The sequence below is a fragment of the Microtus oregoni genome, unplaced genomic scaffold, assembly GCF_018167655.1.
Source record: "Microtus oregoni isolate MIOR12 unplaced genomic scaffold, Mior012 000017F_ref0000208, whole genome shotgun sequence".
In the NCBI taxonomy this organism is placed as follows: domain Eukaryota; kingdom Metazoa; phylum Chordata; class Mammalia; order Rodentia; family Cricetidae; genus Microtus; species Microtus oregoni.
In genome coordinates this window covers 13,925,220-13,945,004 of record NW_024543076.1, presented here as the reverse complement: position 1 = coordinate 13,945,004, position 19,785 = coordinate 13,925,220, and the positions used below count along the sequence as shown (strand labels likewise).

The 19,785-nt window shown below is 42.7% G+C and overlaps 1 protein-coding gene across 1 annotated transcript in view; it reads left to right on the top strand.

Annotated features, from left to right (window-relative positions):
- Mdn1 (midasin AAA ATPase 1) overlaps nucleotides 1-19,785 on the top strand; it is a 125,961-nt gene that overhangs the window by 86,165 nt on the left and 20,011 nt on the right. The window contains exons 66-85 of the mRNA XM_041667517.1: nucleotides 451-686; nucleotides 1,211-1,306; nucleotides 1,852-1,946; nucleotides 2,437-2,558; nucleotides 2,885-3,031; nucleotides 3,481-3,590; nucleotides 4,265-4,338; nucleotides 4,790-4,982; nucleotides 6,216-6,378; nucleotides 7,241-7,387; nucleotides 8,099-8,225; nucleotides 9,057-9,162; nucleotides 9,774-9,889; nucleotides 10,726-11,202; nucleotides 11,409-11,635; nucleotides 12,069-12,236; nucleotides 12,371-12,549; nucleotides 13,359-13,520; nucleotides 17,103-17,240; nucleotides 19,288-19,426. Coding sequence (XP_041523451.1) covers nucleotides 451-686; nucleotides 1,211-1,306; nucleotides 1,852-1,946; nucleotides 2,437-2,558; nucleotides 2,885-3,031; nucleotides 3,481-3,590; nucleotides 4,265-4,338; nucleotides 4,790-4,982; nucleotides 6,216-6,378; nucleotides 7,241-7,387; nucleotides 8,099-8,225; nucleotides 9,057-9,162; nucleotides 9,774-9,889; nucleotides 10,726-11,202; nucleotides 11,409-11,635; nucleotides 12,069-12,236; nucleotides 12,371-12,549; nucleotides 13,359-13,520; nucleotides 17,103-17,240; nucleotides 19,288-19,426 — 3,222 coding nt within the window. The remainder of the gene's footprint in view (nucleotides 1-450; nucleotides 687-1,210; nucleotides 1,307-1,851; nucleotides 1,947-2,436; nucleotides 2,559-2,884; nucleotides 3,032-3,480; nucleotides 3,591-4,264; nucleotides 4,339-4,789; nucleotides 4,983-6,215; nucleotides 6,379-7,240; nucleotides 7,388-8,098; nucleotides 8,226-9,056; nucleotides 9,163-9,773; nucleotides 9,890-10,725; nucleotides 11,203-11,408; nucleotides 11,636-12,068; nucleotides 12,237-12,370; nucleotides 12,550-13,358; nucleotides 13,521-17,102; nucleotides 17,241-19,287; nucleotides 19,427-19,785) is intronic.

The window sequence follows — 19,785 nt, the reverse complement described above, 5'->3', positions numbered from 1 at the left end:
TTTCCTGTTCCTAGTTCCCATAGCTTAAAAATTTTAAATCTTGATTTAAAAGTCTACAGTAGTACAGATTTTCATTAGTAGCCTATGAGAAAAGAGATGTGGACTTGATTTGTGTGTTGTTTTTTCTTGAAGTGTTTCCACTTTTTCTCTGGTTGTTTATTTTATATGATGCTAAGAGTACAACCTCAGTACCTCACATTGAGATACATTCTTTGTCTCTAACTTCATATATGTTTTAAAACAATCTGGGAACTCAGCAATTCTTTGCAACTCACGGAATCTGGTTTGACATCAGTTGGTTGCATGATGTTTCTGACATGAAACTTGCAATTACTCCATTGGAAAGAACCTTTAGTCCCAGTTAGTTCATTGTTTCTGACATCTTTATAACTTCTTGTTAAACAGTCTTATTGAGTTCACTTACTTCCCATGATCTTGTTACCTTGACAGGAGTTGAGCTGAATGAACAGCTCCTGGGCAGTCAGCTTTTGGCCTGCTCTCTCTCCTATAACACTCTGTATGGGGAGGCATCCTCAGACCTGATGATGAAGCCTGACGGACCCTATGATTTCTACCAGCACCCCAATGTGGCAGAAGCCCGGCAGTGCCAACCTGTGCTCCAAGGCTTTTCAGAAGCTGTCAGTCAGTTGCTGGAGGACTGGCCAGAACACCCTGTACTGCAACAGGTAGTGCAGCCAGCTAGGAGGAGGAGTGACTTGCCCAAGGACCTAAGTTTGCCCATAGGATGTGGCCTCAAACTGTCTCCAGTGATGATGTCTTGCATATTTGTACATAGACAAAAGGCTTACCTCTAACCCAGTAAGATCTTCCTCAAATAATAGGGTAAACATGCCAGTTTCAGCAAATTTTACAGTAGCTCTTAATATAGGGAATAATAAAGTCAGAATCAGTCTTATTTCCAGAATAATACAATTTATAAGAGATTTCCTTGCCATGCAGTGGTGGCGCACACCTTTAATCCCAGCACTCGATAGTCAGAGGCAGGCGGATCTCTGTGAGTTTGAGACCAGCCAGGGCTCCACAGAGTCTCGGGTGGAATGGGGGGAGGATTTCCTTCAGTCAGGTTCCCTTCCACAGTTGTTTTTATAGGTATTTGTGAAACACAGAGTAAATCTATGTCAGGACTCTTCACAGTCAGTCATTGGCGATTCTACTCAGATACCCAAATCTTTTTCTTTTTTTTTTAAAGCTTCTCGTTGTAATGGACAGAATTCGTGGTTTCCCACTCTCCAGTCCCATCTCAAAGCTACTGAATGGCTTAGAGATCCTTCTGGCAAAGGCACAAGTAAGATGATTTCTTTTCCTTGTTTTAGTTTTTGGTATTTTGACAAGATTTCTCTTTTGACACCGATGTTAAAACAAAAGGGTACAATTTGGTTTGGAGAAAGATGAAAATTTTTGGTCTTTAAGTTGAGGTGAGATTGGTGCCAGTTTGGAGGGTGGGGCCTGGTGGCTAGGGCTCTAAGGAACTCACTGTGCGGGGACAGTGACAGCCTGTGATCATTCTCCATCCCCACACAGCCTCTACATTGTCTGCTGTCTTCCCACTTGACAGAAAGTAGTTAGGTGAATTTGTTCAGGGATCAAAGCTAGCAGCAGGAATTCTGACACGGCCACAAACTCTGCTCTTGTCTGTCTCTGACTTTGACTCTATTGTGTTGTAGCACATGACTGCTTGTAATAGGTAGCGATTGGTGTCACAGTGGGATTTGTGGTTGGTGAAAGTTATGGGCCCAGTACTCTTCTCTTAAGGAAAGTCCAGGGTATTACTGAGGGGGAAGAAGTAACTAAGGGTTGAATAATGGCAACAAAGGGTCCTTGTTTCTTTAGGATTGGGAGGAGAATGCAAGTCGAGCATTGTCTCTCCAGAAACATCTTGATTTAGTCACTCAGATGATCATTCGGTGGCGTAAACTGGAGCTGAAGTAAGTGACCCCCGCCCCCCCGAGTTCATGTGTACCACATGGCAGTTAGAGGTGTGCTCTAATCATGGAGTTTAAAGCCAAGCTTTAAGCAGACCATACATTCTAAGATAGCAAACTGAACGGCTTCTCCATGACCGTCTGTAAAAATGGTGAATTTTTGCTATTGTGGTGGTGCCTCAAATCAATGAAAAAATGATGATCGTCGGGCGGTGTTGACACACGCCTTTAATCCCAGCACTCAGGGAGGCACAGGCAGGGGGATCTCTGTTGTGTTCGAGGCCAGCTTGGTCTACAGCTTTTTTTCTAAAAAAAAAGAATCTTTAATTCTTGCACTTTGGAGGCAGAGACAGAATTGCTGTGAGATTGAAGTCAGCCAGGGCTACATAGTGAGGATGCTTCCCCCACCTCCTCAAAAAAGTGAGCATTTACATTGTAAATTTGTGATTTCAACTGGATTTACCTAAATGTCTCTGTCTCCCACCCCGGTCAGTTGCTGGTCAATGAGTTTGGATAATGCCATGAGACGCCATACTGAGAAATCCACCAAGCACTGGTTTTCCATCTATCAGATGCTGGAAAAGCACATGCAGGAACGCACAGAGGAGCAGGAAGGTAAGGCAGGTGACCTTTGTGGGCTCTAGAGAACCAGTCATAAAGTTACGCCGTTCTGTCTGTCTAGGAACTAACTCAGTGTAAGTTAGTAGTTAGCGTGCTTGAGTTAAAGCTGCTTCATACTAATGTTTTATAATTCGCAGTGAGTACATTTAATACATAACTTTCATACAGGTTTTATGTGGAAGTCAGTCACTGTAACCATAATCTTTGTTCAGTTTGGTGTGGTATTTCCTCCTTTGATGCGTAGTAAGTACACTGCCCGCATTTTAGGGGCAGGAGGGATGGTTAAAGGCACATATATGTTTTGTTCTTTGACTCTAAAGATGACAAGCAGATGACCCTGATGTTGCTGGTCAGCACATTACAAGCATTTATTGAAGGCTCTTCACTGGGAGAGTTCCATGTCCGACTCCAGATGTTACTGGTGTTCCATTGTCATGTCTTACTGATGCCACAAATTGAAGGAAGAGGTGAGGATTTTTTTTCCTCATTACCATGTACTGTTCGTTTATTTTGAGACTTGGCCTAACTATGAAGCCGTGGCTTGCCTAGAGCTTGCTGTCCTGTGTAAAAATTGCTGATATCAGGGATTAAGTCATCACTACTTTAAATTGACTATAAATTGTATATTAATTAGAGTTGAGGCATAGTGTCTTGATTTTATGAGTTTTAGATAAAGAATTTAAAGGATTGGTTTAAAGAGGTTGTCAGTAGATCTGCAGTAAATCTGCTAGAAGTTGAAATGAAAATACGGCAGCAACCTGCAGTTTTGAGGAGTGCTAAGCTCAGATATGTAACAACAAACTTGACTCTGGAATGTGCTATAATTTTATGGCATGGGTAATGGAGAAGGCTCAGGCTGGCACCAGAAGCAATATAGTGAATGTACTATGTTTGTTTCCTTTTTCATTTCTTCCAGATTCACTTTGCAGTGTTCTATGGAATTTGTACCATTTTTACAAGCAATTTCTTGACCCAGTCCAAGCTAAAATTGTGGAACTTCGCTCCCCCATAGAAAAAGAACTTAAAGTAAGATTAGTAACTGTCATAATTACCCTTGAGAGAACAAAATCATCCCATTCTTTTCTTTAGTTCTGTTCTTTGATCGTTATAAGAGTGAGGCAGGGACAAGGGGAAGAGGCCACAGACGCTTATTAGAGAGCTACCACAGGGAAGTCTGTGTGCCAGGTTACATGGGACATGTGCCATGAAGTGCCTTAGGGCAAGGAGAGTCAGCGAAGAGTAAGACTGAAGAGCCAACGCTGAGATGAGGACCTTGGCTAACTTGGTGATCTGTAAGCCGGAGTGCCTACCAGATGAGTTATTGGTGGTAGTATCACCATTGGTCATCATTTTGTTTTATTTTGTTTGTTTTTCAAGAAAGGGTTCCTCTGTGTAACACTCCTATCTGTTCTGGAACTAGCTCTGTAGACCAAGCTGGCCTCGAACACAACAGAGATCCCCCTGCCTGTGCCTCCCTGAGTGCTGGGATTAAAGGCGTGTGTCAACACCGCCCGACGATCATCATTTTTTCATTGATTTGAGGCAATTACATGGTTCCCCTTTTAGTTTTCTATGTATTCCCGAACACTTTTTTGGTTTGGGATGCTATAGCCTCCAACCTTTGACAAGTAGGTAACATAGGGAGAAATGGAGATGCAAGCTTTATAAAAGCCTTTTCCTGATCTTCCTTTGTCTTTCAGGAATTTGTGAAGATATCAAAGTGGAATGATGTCAGCTTCTGGTCTATTAAACAATCTGTGGAAAAGACACATAGGTAATTTATCTTTTAAAACTGGGAGTGACCTTTCAAGCCACGATTCTGTAGGGTAGGCTGCAAAGACTACAATGTTTGCTCTGGCTGTCCTGTACTATGCTTATGCTTCCACGAACAAAATTGAAATGCAGGGAAAATGTATGCCTTGGGCAGAGCAGGTTATGTGCCCAGAGGGCTGGTCTTCTACCACCTACCAGCTGGTTATCTTGAGCAAAGCAACACCATTGTGGCTGGCTTCCATGTCCTCTTGTAGAAGAGGTGGGGTAACAGTATTTGGCATATATTTTCTCCTAAAAATCCAAAATAATTATGAATACCTAAGGAGATCAGAATAACTATAAAAGATAAAAGGTATTGTATATGTGTATATGTATGCATTATAATTCTTTGCTTTCAAATTCCCTTACAATGGTGTGTTTTTAACCCTATATCTGTTATTGCTTGAGATCAGAACCCTCTTTAAATACATGAAGAAATTTGAAGCTGTCCTGAATGAACCCTGTCAGTCTTGTCTGGTAGAGAGCAACAAGGAAGAACATCCTGACTGTTTGCCAAAGCCAACAAAGGAAACTGAGACATCGCCCATTCAGAATCTGAACAGGGCACTGAGGGAGACCCTGTTAGCACAGCCAACAGCACACCAGGTACTAACTAGTCTGTGGATGCTGCATGTTTAATCCCAAGGCAGTTAAACAGGATCTTTCTGGTTAGGAGATGACCTGGGAACCAGACAAGGAATGCCTTTGGGATGTTCCTTGGATCTGTATAGCATTTGGTTGTTTGCCTGGCCATGCTACAGAATTAGGCAGAAACCACGATCCAGTCAGTTGACTCAGCGGATAAAGTGATTGATCTCGGAACCCACATAAAGGTTAGAAAGAGAGAATCAACTCTGACAAAAATTCTGTGACCTGATTGCATCTAGACACATGGGTACATCTACAGATAATAAAACGAGCTAGTGGAGCGGAGTAGGTAGATGAGGAAGCTGCCCAGGGCCTGCTGAGTTCACGCTGTAAATGCTTGCTTGTGCTTCCTTGCCAGCACCATGTTTGAGATGGTGTGCAAAATTTCTGGAAATGTAAGTGACAGAGCTCTGAAGTGGATGCTATCAGGTGGCTGCTCCTGCCACCTATCTTTGGGTGTGAGGAGCATTGCTCCAGAGAGTACTTATTTTGAATCTTACTGAGCTTCCCATCCTGGGATTCACAGAGTCACCAGTGAGGTCTCTGAGCTATTTTAGAATCATTGGATAAGTATAGTAACAAGTGCTCATATCTCCATATGCTGGCAAATTTCTATAGACTATCAACTCTCTGCTGCCACACTCGGATCAAAATTTTTGATTGCCGATGGTGACAACGTATGGATTTCAGGATCGGGGGATGCTAGTGATGAAAATGTGCCGCAGTGGGTGAAGTTTTCCCTTTAATTGATATTTGACCTCAACACCTGTGAACTGTCCTTGGGACCAGGAAGATAGGGATACACAGCCCATTTGCCTTGATTTGTACCTGAACACATTGGTTTGGTACCATGATGACCACAGTCTTACTGTTCATTGTATCTTGTTAGGTTAAAACCTTATGACATGCTAGGTCATCCACATACAAAAAAATAATTCAGGTTTCTAAACATCCACATATATGTGCTATATCTATTCCTGAGATGATGATTTTGTGTTTGCTGGACAAGGAGGAATGCAGAAGTTGGCGGATCTCTGTGAGTTTGAGGCCATCCTGGTCTACAAAACAAGTTCCAGAACAGCCAGGGCGACACAGAGAAATCCTGTCTTGAAATTAAAAAAAGAGGGGAGAGGGGAGGATGTGACTGTTGCTCTGTTTCTTGGTAGGGAACTAACCTGTACTGTCTCAAAGACTTCCCTTACAGAGCGGTATCAGCTCGCTGGTCCTTTGTCTGTGGAGGGAGAACTTCTGTGTCGCTTGCCGAAACTCTCAAAGCGAATGAAGAAAATATGCCTGGTATTTATGAAGAAGAGCCCCCTACCTTACCTAGTGGAAAGCCTTGACCAGTTTACTGGTGAGTGCTCACAGGCAGGGCAAAAGTGAGACTTACTCTATTCTCCCCCCCCCCCCCCCACACACACACACACTGCCCATGATGGCTGGGAATGTGGGACCTGTGTCTCTTTTGACATCTTGTATACTATTTAAACAAGTGTGCTAAAAATCAAAGTCCAAAGGCTGAGACCTGATAATAATGTAGAGGATCTTAATTTCATCCTTCTTTCTTTGCGTGCAAAGTCTTTTTTTTCTCTGAGACAGGGTGTCTCTTTGTAACAGCCTTGGCTGTCCTGGAACTTATGCCATAGACCATGTGCTCGAGAGGCAGAGGCAGATGAATGAATCTCTGTGAGTTTGAGGCCCAGCCTGGTCTACAAAGTGAGGTTCAGGGCTATTATACAGAGAAAAAAAATCCTGTCTCAAAAGAACTAAATAAAGAAATGAATTAGAACTACAGATAAGTGCTTCTGAAGTTGTATAGATTAAAAGAGCATTTAGCTTATACTAACTATAGGGAAGGAATGGAATACAATTATCAGAAATTCTCCTGGATGATTAAAATTCATGATATAATGAGCTGCACAACTGGTACTCAAAAATAGGTTTGTGGGGGTTTTTTGTTTTGTCTTTTTTTTGGTTTTTCTTTGGTTTGTTGGTTTGGTCTATTTTTAAGAGATACATTATTTTCCCATTTCTGTGCATTTTTACAAGTGTAGTTCAAACAATTGATTGAACATTCGCCAAATGCTAGGAACTGTTAAGAGTGCAGGTGAAAGAGGTACGGTACTTACCGTAGCCCCCATGCCACAGGAGCTCCTAGACATAGAGCAAACATGCACACATTAATAAGGCCTTGGGATTTTATGTTTTCCCTACAGGTGAAGTGGTTTCTTCTGTAAGTGAGTTGCAGAGCTTAAGTGTGGAGCCCTCTGCTGAGAAAGAAAAGCAGCAGTCAGAAGCCAAGCACATTCTCATGCGGAAGCATCGTGCTCTGTCGGATCTCTTTAAACACCTTGCACAAATCGGTAAGGGATGCTCCTGAAACACTGAAAAGTGCAGTTACCAGCTTTCGTGTTTATTTTCAGGTTTTAGGATGTGCATGTGCGCCATGATCTGTGCCGGTACTAATAGAGACCAGAAGAGCGTCTGTTCCCCTGGAGCTGGAATTACAGACAGTTGAAACTGAACACAGGGTCATCAGGAAGAGCAGCAAATACTCTTACCCACTGAGCCTTATCCCCAGCCCCTGTAATCAGCCTGGGGGTAGTGGTGACATGGGTGATTTGGGGAGACATTCCTGAAACATAAAGTACTAGACAGAGTTGTGGAATGTCTTTCTGAGAGTTGCAGGCACACATAGGAGAATGCTACAATGAACTACCTGTCCCCACACCTTTTCAGGTTTTGTGGTGCGGTACCTAGACCTGATATTTTCTGCTTTTGGTAGTGTTTTTACTCCCCTGTCACAGGTAGAGAACGGTGGTTTTCAGCATCTGAGTCACTTGGAATTGTGTTAAAAGGCAGGGACTTACCCTGTTTTAGTTGGTGCATTTCTCTATTGCCGCAGAGTCCAAGTCGGCCTCACACTCATGACCCTTCTCTCCTCCCGGCTCCTTTACCCCACGGGCTGAATAACATGTCACAAACTTTACTTTGACTAGAGGGGCATTTGGGGTGGGGGTATAGCCTTTTCTCGCTGAGTTACTTTACTTTAACGAGTGCTGTTGATTTCCTAGGTCTGTCGTATCGAAAAGGCCTTGCCTGGGCCCGTACAAAAAGTCCTCAAGAGTTGCTTCATCTTCACCCATTAGATCTCAAGAGCGCGTTTTCTATAGTCAGCAGCACTCAGGAGGCCGATTCTAGGTTGGTTTGCTTTTAAATTGTTCATTGAGGAAGTCACTAAACTTCCTTCGAGTGTTTGTCCCCTGCTGTTGGTCTGCGGTGCTAAGTGTGTGCTTTGCCGCTGGCCTGCAGCCTCACGCCGCGTCCTTGGCTTCCCTGAGGTCTGCTTGCTTGACTTTAATTTACAGCTGGGGATCTCTTAGTAGCCATGGGTTCTGCTTGTCTGTGAGTTCTAAAATACTCAGTTTGAGAACTGAACACCTTGAGACAGAGCTGTCTATGTTGTTACCTACCTAGAGGTCTCTAAGCGATCTGCATGTGTTTTAATGTTCAGTGTCTTTGTGGGACTTTAAATTTGAGTTGAACAGCACTGTAAAGGGGAAAGTTGTATAGCGGCTTCCTAGAGTTAGAGCTTTTCAAGATAATTTCCAAATGTGCTTGCAGTCTCATTTTGGTCCCCATGTGACTGAGAGTGAGATGTCCCTCTCCTTTCGACAAGACATGTTTTCCAGTTTATTTTATTCTCTAGCACCTGTGTGGCCCCATGTTAAGCTGTTCCTGCCTTGCTAGCATTTTGTGTATGTCTATCCCTAGTTCTTTGTCTGTTCACGTCAGTTGCATAAGACATGCCTTCCTTCCATCATCAAGTTAGTTTATGAAGCTTTCCCTGGAGAAAACAGACATTGCTGCTGCTTGTTTGCCAAGCTTCCAGTGCTAAGTGCCCTGCTCCTAGACACATTGATTTCATTGTTGACTCTGGCTTATACCCAATAGATCCCAAGTCTTGAGTCCTTGGGATCTTCAGTGGGCAGTTGTAGTTTAACACAATAAGTTGCTTGATTTCTTTTCTAGGCTCCTCACAGAAATTTCATCTTTGTGGGATGGGTGCCAGAAGTATTTTTATCGCTCTCTTGCACGGCACACCAGGCTTACTGCAGCCCTAGCAGCTCCTGTCAAGGTAGACTCACACGGGCTGGGAAAGCGTCTGCTCTGTTTGTTCGTGTCACCATCTTCATCAGACAGTAACAAGCTGGTTAAATTTAAATTAGTGTAATTTAGTGTGGTCCTAGAACAGCTTAGTTACAGTAAGTTCCACCACATTTGCCAAGAGCACCACTTAACTCTCGTGAGTTGAGAACAGACTGCGTCTGCCCAGTTTTTGGTGTTATACTTCATTCCTCCTCATGGATGTCAGTGATCAGAAGCTAGTCTGAAGGCCACTGCTGCTCACACACACTATGTGTGTGTAAGGTCACCTGGGTTTCACAGAATAGCTTTTAGGGACTGGAAAGATGGCTCAGTGGTTAAGAGCACTGGCTGCTCTTAGGAAGGACCCAGGTTCAGTTCTCAGCACTCACATGATGCCTCATTACTGTCTGACTCCAGTTGCAGGACATCAGATGTACCTTCAGACATGTACATGTGCACATACATACATGCAGGCAAAACAAGTAAAGTCATTGTTTTTTTTAAGGAAGAAATAATTTCTGGTGGACCCTCTGGTGCATGTGTGAGGAGGACGGGTTATCAGCAATGCCTTCAGCGTGCTTTTTCTCTTCCTTCTGCCAGGAGATGGGCATGGGTAATGTTGAGAGGTGTAAAGGGTTCTCAGCGCACTTGATGAAGCTGCTCATTCGACAGCGTCGCTCCCTGACCACACTGACTGAGCAATGGATCATCCTCAGGTATGTTCATGTGCTGAGAGGACTAGCCTCCGCTCTCTGGAGTGGATTGGAACCCAGAGAGGTCGGTAGAGTTTCTTTGAGCACTACTGCTTCATTTGATGCTGGGCATTATGCATGGACTGTGAAAAGCGGTCTGCTGGAGCGAGTTCAGGGCCCGGCAAAAACAGTAGGAAGAGTTCTGTGAGCTGGGTCTGGAATGAGGACCTTCACTGTGGATATGCTGATGGTCAGGTTGTGTTTTTGGTTGCAGGGCTTCCCAGTCTTTGGGATGGGATCAGGTCTGCCTCTCTCAGGCTTCTAGATTTCTTCAGTAGAAGCAGATGATTAAAAGATGAGGACATTAGGACCACCATCAGCATCTGTTGAGTGCATTCTTGGCTTAGAGACAATATTTCTAAACTGTACTCAGTTTAGCTCTATTTTTTTGCTCAGTTCATTGGGGCTTATTTAGCAACATTTGCAAAGCAGAAAGAGTTGAAGTCACTGCAGCACTGTGGCTGGTAGGTGGCTGGCAGGTAAGGTTCAACTGATAATGGAATGGGTTTTGATGCCTTTCCTGAAAGACTGTAGCACGTGTTTAATTTGGGGAGGCATTTCAATAGATTTTTACCTGTTTTCACATACTTAGATGACCCCTCCAGCCCATCTGTGTGTAAGTGTAATCCTGTTTCCTCCTGGTGAACTGCTCCTCTTCCACTGAGCTACATCCCTAGCCCTTCTTAGTTACATGAGAAAGCACACTTTCTCAGAAGCACACAGACAGATTCACTCTTTACAAACAGCCTGGTGGCATGGCCGAAGATGCCATTATTCTTTCCCCACATTTTCCTGCACAGGAACCTGCTCAGCTGTGTACAGGAGATTCACAGCAGGCTGGCTGGGCCCACCGTTTATCCTGTGGCCTTCCCACCCCAGGACAGTGTGCAGCAGTGGACAGAACGACTGCAGCACCTGGCCATGCAGAGCCAAATTCTGGTGGAGCAGCTCTTCTGGCTCTTGCAGTGCTGTCCCGGTGCAGACCCGACTGACGGCCACAGTGATGCTCCAGTGCAGGAGCAGCCTTCTGCCCTTCGCCTGGAGAGAATGGATGCCAAGGGACCAGTATCAGGAGCAAACTTACTTCCCTCTGATCTGAACTACCCATCCCCAGTACCTATAAGTCAGCTACCATCTGCTTGTCAGATGCGGCGACCAGATCGACTTTGGCAACAGTCAACTGCAAGATTGGCAGAGCTACTGAAAACCATTAAAACTATGAAAACTGGTGTGGACAAAATCAGACAGCAGTCTTGTGAGACCCTCTTTCATACTTGGTAAGTGTGTCTCTCTTGCGTGTAGAGACTTCAGTCTTGGCTAAAATCATGAAGAAACTTGTGCACGATATTGTTACTCAGCAAACCTACATGGTGCTTTGTGACACCTGACTGTAACCTTTGAGAGACAGCGTGTTTGTGTGTTAGAGGGAGGGAGAGTAGGTGTTGTAACCCTTCCTTTCAGCACTGTGCTATTTCTATTGCAGGGAAGATTTTGAAGTTTGTTCATCTGGGCTGAGTTGTCTGTCCCAAGTGTCAGCACATTTGCAAGGCCTAGAGTCCTTGTTCATCCCTCCAGGGATAGAGGTTGAGCAGACAGACTCACGGATGGCACTAGTGGAAAGCCTGGAGTATCTAAGAGGAGAAGTTAGTAAGGCCATAGATGACTTCTCTGCCTGGAAAGCACGCCTGTTCATGTCACACAGGCAAGGAGGTGAGAACTTAGAGCTGTGGTGCTGGGAAATTAATCCAGATTTTTCCTGATGACATCTTCTGTCCTGATGGAGGTTTGTGCCTGAGAGGAGCACAGGCTCACTCAACCGTTATTGCTTCCCTTAGCTTGAGTTAGCCTGAAATGCCTAAGGCCGATAGGCTAGAGAAACTCAGAGTTTCTACTCACCACCAGAGCTATTGTGTTGTGCTTTGTTTTTGTTTGTTTATTTATTTATTTATTTTGTATTCTTTTTGTGTTATTGAAATAAAATGATGGCTTCGTAGATTTAACAGACAAGGAATCTGCCCTTTTCACGCTTGGCTCCACAGAGCTTCACGCAGTGACAACCAATAGTAGAGCACTTTACTTGCAGTCATTTCTCGATGAGTGTGGCTCAAGATTCAGCTTTGCTCTATACCGTGTTCCTTACTAGAAAACCAGATGTTGGGGGAAAGCTTTGTTGAAGACTTCGCAGAGCAAGTAGAAGCTGCCATCCGGGCCGTCCTCTGCATCATCCAGAGCTTAGCAGAAAGAGGCGGGCAGAAAACAGAAGACAGCACCGCTGAAAAGAGACCACAGGAAGAGGATGGTGTGTCTGAAGGTGTGCGAATAACGTTAGAATTGATCTGACTTTTAGTTAATGGTTTGTTTCTTTGGCTAACTAAAGACAGATGCTAGACATGGACTTCATGAGTAGAGACTTGAAAAGGTTTGTTTTGCTGTTTGTGTTGCTAGAAATGAAAGAAGAGGCAGTCTTTGAGAGACTGCAACCAGGACATCTAACGAAACTCTTAGAAGACGACTTCTGGGCCAGTGTAAGCACTTTACACGTCCAGAAAATAATTTCTTCTGTCTCTGAGCTGTTGGAGAGGTTAAAGTCCTACAATGAGGACGGCAGCACAACCAAGCACAAGGTAACCAGCTGCTTTTGGCAGACTACGTGCTCCTCAGAGTAGGTGAGGAGAGTGGCCTTCACCTCATTCCGTGGGGAGAGTTCTTAGCAGACCCCAGCGCCTAGCCCTCTGTTCTGATAGATGCAGAGCTGCTGGCCATCCAGAATGCCCGTTGTGTCTGTCACATCCCCATCACATGCTCCTGGGTATAAACTATATCAGTAAGGAGCAACTTGTTTTTATAGGTCATTGTTATTCTGTGTCATTACATCTAGGGCCAACTCTGGTGTGTTAGTAAAATTTATTGATAAATCCTTTTTTAAAAATATAAAATGCTGGGCTGAAGAGGTGAGGCATGTTAAGTGGTTAAGAATGTGCACAGCTCTATCAGAAGACCTGGGTTTGCTTCCCAGCACACATGTTAGGCGACAGTAATGATAATGCTGTGTGCTGTGTTTTGTAATCTCAGCACTTGGGAAGTTGAAGCAAGAGAATCACCAGGGCTACTTGGTGAGTTCCAAGACAGCCTAGGCTACAGGGTCAGATCCTATCTCAAAAATAATAGTAGTAACAATAGTAATAATGATGATGGTGTTGATGTTGTTAACTAGCTAAGGGGTTGGCTGAGAACATACAGTGAATGTTTGTAAATGTGTATAAGGAAAAAGTCTTTGAGCTAGGAGATGAAGTTAAAACACATACGACTTATAATGGATGACTTTCAGCACATTCCCAAGTCATGTGGCACGGCCACTGTCTAATTAGAACGTCTCATCTCTCCAGGAGGGAATGTCTCTTCAGCAATGTAATTGGGCATTTGTCCTTCTCAGGTCTTCAGCCAGTCCTGCTGCTTGCTAGTGCGCCTGGTACCCATGCTCTGCAGCTTCTCAGACCTTATTCTCTTCTTCCTGACCCTATCTCTGGCAACTCACCGGAGCACTGCCAAACTGCTCTCTGTGCTTGCCCAGATCTTCACAGAACTCGCCCAGAAGGTAAGGACTGTCAGTGTGAAATGTCACGGAACACACACACACACACACACACACACACACACACACACTCATTCACATCTCTGTGGGGCTTGCTGGGCATTTATGGTGAGCTGGTTTATCTCCTTGGGATTTAGGGCTGTGTCTGAAAACTGATTGCTAAGCATGTTTCCACTAAGGTCTTAAAACTTGGAAACCCCCTTGACCAAAGGGGCTGTCTAAAAGCCACTGCCTTCTTTTCTGTCACCCTTTTCTCTCTGTTGATATGAAGTCTTCAGATATCTCTTGAGCTCGATTTACAAAGTAGATCCTTATGGCTGTTAGAAGTTAGATTATGACAGATTCAATGCAATGCCCATCAAAATCCCAGCAAAAGTCTTCAAAGACCTCGAAAGAACGGTACTCAACTTCATTTGGAAAAGCAAAAAAACCCAGGATAGCCAAAACCTGTACAATAAAAGAACTTCTGGAGGCATCACAATCCCTGACTTCAAACTCCACTGCAGAGTTACAGTACTGAAAACAGCCTGGTATTGGCATAAGAACTGACAGGAGGACCAATGGAACACAATAGAAGACCCAGATATCAATCCACACATCTTCGAATACCTGATCTTTGATAAAGAAGCAAAAAATATCAAATGGAAAAAAGAAAACATATTTAACAAATGGTGCTGGCATAACTGGATATCAACATGTGGAAGAATGAAAATAGACCCATATCTATCACCATGCACAAAACTCAAATCCAAATGGATCAAAGACCTCAACATAAAGCCAGTCACACTAAACCTTATAGAAGAGAAAGTTGGAAGTACACTTGAAAGCATTGGCACAGGGAACCACTTTCTAAATATAACCCCAGCAGCACAGACACTGAGAGAAACAATTAATAAATGGGACCTCCTGAAACTGAAAAGCTTCTATAAAGCAAAGAACATGGTAAACAAGACAAAATGACAGCCTCCAGAATGGGAAAAGATCTTCACTAACCCCACATCAGACAGAGGTCTGATCTCCAAAATATATAAAGAACTCAAATTGGACACCAAAAGATCACATAATCCAATAAAAAAAATGGAGTACAGACCTAAACAGAGAACTCTCAACAGAGGAATCTAAAATGACTGGAAGACACTTTAGGAAATGTTCAACATCCTTAGTCATCAGAGAAATGCAAATCAAAATAACTCTGAGATTCCTTCCATCTTATACCTGTAAGAATGACCAAGATCAAAAACACTGATGACAACTTATGCTGGAGAGGTTGTGGGGAAAGGGGAACACTCATCCATTGCTGGTGGGAATGCAAGCTGGTACAACCCCTTTGGATGTCAGTGTGGCGATTTCTCAGAAAATTAGGAAACAACCTTCCTCAAGACCCAATAATAACACTTTTGGTTATATATCCCAAGGATGGTCAATCATGCCACAAGGACATGTGCTCAAATATGTTCATAGCAGTTTTGTTTGTCATAGCCAGAACATGGAAACAACCTAAATGTCCCTCGACTGAAGAATGGATAAGGAAAATGTACATTTACACAATGGAGTACTACACAGCAGAAAAAAATAACGACAGCTTAAATTTTGCAGGAAAATGGATGGAGTTTTTTTTTTTTGAGTGAGGTAACCCAGACATAGAAAGACAATTATCACATGTACTCACTCATAGGTGGTTTTTTAAACATAAAGCAAAAAAAGCCAGCCTACAAACCACAATTCCAGAGAAATTAGACAACAATGAGGACACTAACAGAGACTTACAAAGATCTAATCTACATGGGAAGTAGAAAGTAGAAAAAGACAAGAGATCTCCTGAGTAAATTGGGAGCATGGGGACCTTGAGGGGAGCAGAGAAAAATACAGAGCTCAATAAATATCAGTGATAAAAAAAGTGGGGGGGCTCTTGGTGCTAGAGAAAAGAAAGTTGTTCTTCTATTAAAGACACAAGCACTATTGTGAAAAGCAGCAAAATTGTAGAGATTGTAGACCTGCCTTTAATTCAGAGACAGTGAAATGCAGAAGACGTGGCGCAGTATAGAAAAATACAGCTCTTGGACTCAAGTTGGATACTTTCCCAAGTAGATCTGACTGCACTTTAGTGTTTGTGTGAGCACCACCTTCAAATGACCTTTAAAATTTTTGTTTTCTTTGTTAGTATTCTGAGATTTCTTCAACTAAGTACAGTATAAATGAGGTAGGAAATTATAAACAGAATAGGGGTCTGGACTTGTAAACACTTAAATATTCTTAGTCTCTAAAATGCTTGAGTTAAAAAATGAGAAGCTGTCCTGAGGCCTCATATCCCAAAGAATAAGTATTTGTCTTCTGTCTTTCTTGTTACTGGAAGAAAACTCTACAAAAGATAGTATGTGCATGGTAGAAGATGCCTTGATGTCCATCTCTGTCTGTCTGCTAACAGGCCTTGGCCTGGGCTCCATGGCAGCACGGTGGCCTGGTGGCCGTCCAGACTAGAGCTACTGTAGTGGTATGCTCTGCCAAAGGCATCTGAATCTCCTTCCTGTGTGGACTCACTCAGCTGCGTGTATCTAAACACACCTCTCTTAAAATAATGTAGCTCAGAGGCAGGTAAGATGGTTCAGGAGGTGACGAAACTTGCCACCAAGCCTGACAACCTAACTTCAATTCCTGAAACCCATGTGGTAGAAGGAGAGAACCAATTCCTGCAAGTTTGACCTCCGCCACATGCATTGTAGAAGTATACAGCTACCTTTCCACATACGCATAGACACACAGAAGTAAATGAGTGTTAGAAAATATAAAGCCGGCAGTGGTGGCACGTGCCTTTAATCTCAGCACTCAGGAGACCGAGGAAGGTGGATCTCTATGAGTTCAAAGCCAGCCAGAGACACACATAGAAACCAGTGTATGTGTAAAATGATAATGTAATTCAGCAAGAAAATAGTTGAGCGTTTCTAGACAGCTTTCTGAAAACAATACACATCTTGAAATTAAGTGTGCTTAAGTGTACAAATCACACAGCTTCTCTGCGTGGTACTGAACATTAATGTAGAGACATGGGGTGAAATTAAATCATTTAAAACATTTGAGACCACAGAAAACTGCTTCATTATAGCAAACTCGATATTGTTCATTTTGGATCTCTGATCATTGGCAGCTTTGCTTTTTTTTGTTGTTGTTGTTGTTTGTTTTTTTTAGTGCATTTTTATCTTTGGGGTGACTAATAGCATGTTTTGTTACGTACAGCTTCTGATCGACAGCCATTAGTTTTAGTACTTTCTTGACAAGCTTCTTTGCGCATGAATCAGTTTTGTTGCTTACTCATAACTGAGCCTGTCTCTTCTCCTCAGTAGATGTGTTCTGCCCTCTCCTATCTGCTCCGAGTCAGTGGTTTGCTCCTAAGTCACCACCCTAACTATCCTGATATATTTTGTTCATGTTTTTGTCTTGGCGACTTCACATTACTGTGTGCTAGAGACCTCTCCAAAGCTAAAATCTTAACGATGTCAAGCTGTGAAACGGCATGATCCCTGCAGAAGGAAAGACGGTTAAATTTCCAGCAGGATTGTAACAGCATTTGCTCAATCTTTTCCCCTTCAGGGCTTTTGCTTACCCAAAGAATTGATGGAAGATTCAGCAGGAGAGGGAGCAACGCAATTCCATGACTACGAGGGAGGTGGGATCGGAGATGGTGAGGGCATGAAGGATGTGAGTGACAAGATAGAAAATGAGGAACAGGTAGGTTCATACTGCTTGCTTAAGATGACTCCTCTACAGTTTCTAGTAAACTCGTTACTAAGCCAACAGCCCCAGACTGCTGTGTGTAGTCCTAGTGATACTGGAACGTGGGTGGATCTTGAAATATAAACCTGAAAGTCACAGAACCTTGGCAGCTCAGCTACTGGTTATAATTATTTCTTTTGGAAGGAGCAACCTTGAAAATTGTTTTTAAATGTGGAGTTGCAGATGATTTCTACAGAGTATTTTGGGGGTTAAAGGCAATTGGTTTTATTTAATTTTTAAATTACTTTTTATTTATTTTGTAGAGGGGTAGGGTAAGGCAATACACATGAAAAGATCAGGGAATGAGTTGTGAAGTTCATCTCTACCATGTAGATCTCAGAGAGTAAACCCACCAGTCCTAGTAGTAGGAATTTTAAGACTAAAAATATATGGTTATTACAAGTGATTATTAAATCAAACAGTGTTGGCCAATAATATATTTTTGTCTTTTACATTGAAAACCAGGTGTGGCAATATATGCCCTTAACCCTAGCATGTGTGAGGAGGGCTAAGAGGTTCATCCTCTTAGTAAGTTTCAGGCCAAGCTGGACTATGAGATCCTATCTTAAAAATAATAATCATAAGACAAGGAAACTTTGTGGGGGTTTTGTGTTTTTAAATTGGGATCAGGAATGCTTTTGAATGTCACTATGCGTGGACATTGTTGTGCTCTGTAGTGTATCTGTCTCATGTACGTGTACCCTACGATTAGCCATTTCAAGTCGTCATCTGTAACCTAAAAGAATATGACGTTATTTCTCTTTGCCACTATTCTAATCTAAATCAAATCATAAATTTATATGAAAGATAAAATTACAACTATTTTGAGGCAGGGTCTTGCTTTGTAGCCTTGACTGGCCTGGAACTCAGATCACCAACCTCTGCCTCCCAGGTGATGGGATTAAGGACATATGCTATCACTGCCTGGCACCTTTTTTTTTTCTTTGTTAAATCAGTCCAAATTATTTTTCTTGTTATTTCAGTTTTTCTGTATTTCGCTAATATAATATAGTCATAAGGCAGACACTTCTCTGAATGGAAATAATTTAAGATTTAAATGATGAGAAACTAATAGAAAAGTACAATTCATTGCAAATATTAAGTTTTAACCTAATATTTTTTAAGTTCAACATAAATGTTTTTTAAGATATTTTTCTTTGTGTATTTGGAGGTTTTGCCTCGTGTATGTATGTGCCCCCAAGGGCCAAAAGATGCCCTTGGGTCAAGTTACAGGGCAGTTGTGAACTGCCATATTGGAGCTAGGAATCAAACCCAGGTCCTCTGGAAAAGCATCCAGTTCTCTTTACCTGCTGAGTTATCTTTCTATCTCCAAGTGCACTGTTATTTTAAAGATCAAAGTGACAGAAACAAAGAAAAAGGATGTGGATAATAAGACTGGTTGTGGGGGAGTGCTTAGTCTGGATGTTAGGCCAGGCTAATCCTCCCAGTTTCTGGGCATGCTACCACACCTAGCTGGATTGTTTTTTTTTTTTTTTTTTTTTTTCCTTTCCTTTCTGTGACAAAGTCTTTGTGTAGCCTTGAATGGACTGGAGTTCTTGCTAGGCAGACTGGGCTAGTCTCAGTCTCAGGAGACCCCGTACGTAACTCTGCCCTGCAGAGAGCTGTGATGAAGACTTCATCCTGGGAAGAGTTCATACTCTTTAAAATGTCTCTGGAATACTGGTTTTGAGGTTTTATTTGGTTTGTTGTTTTGCTTTGTTTATTTGTGGTAGTGATAGTGTTTTTATAATTCTCATGAAAAAAAGCCCAAATAAAATTCTGTATCCTCTGATCAGAAAAACAATAAAATAAAGCTTTACTCTAGAAATATAAAGCAAGCCTTCATAAGTCACTGCATGTGGCTCTCTTCATCCAGTCCCTGTACTGTGTTCTCTGTCCTGCTGCAGAGTGTTTCACACTCTTCACTTGGGCATTTGTAGTCTAGAACTGACGCACACAGGAAGCACAGCATTGACCAGTGCTCCTACGCTTTTTCCTGAAGGTAGAAGATACATTTCAAAAGGGGCAAGAGAAGGACAAGGAGGACCCTAACTCCAAGCCTGATACTAAGGGCGAGGATAATGCCATCGAGATGTCAGAAGACTTTGATGGGAAGACACATGATGGCGAGCTTGAAGAAGGTCTGAGATCCATCGTTTCATTCTGCTTCTTGTAGAATCTCAATAAGGAGGCTGCTGTATTCTGCAATGAGCTGAAGGCTCACGTACTGCAGATCACATGAGCACCTGTATGTGCCTGCTGTGACCATCTCCTGTAAGGCAGAGATTTACAGCTTTGAAGGTTCTCTTTTGAGTGAGCCATGACTTTGATTTTGTTGGATGAAGTGGCTCAGTGGTCTGCAGAGAAATCCAAAAACAACAAGATGAACTGCAACAGCTTGGCTCTGAATTTATTTAAGGAGTTTTTTTTGTTGTTGTTGTTGGATAAATTTTTAGTGACTTTTTCCTTAAGTATCATAAAAATATTAGGGAGCTAAGGG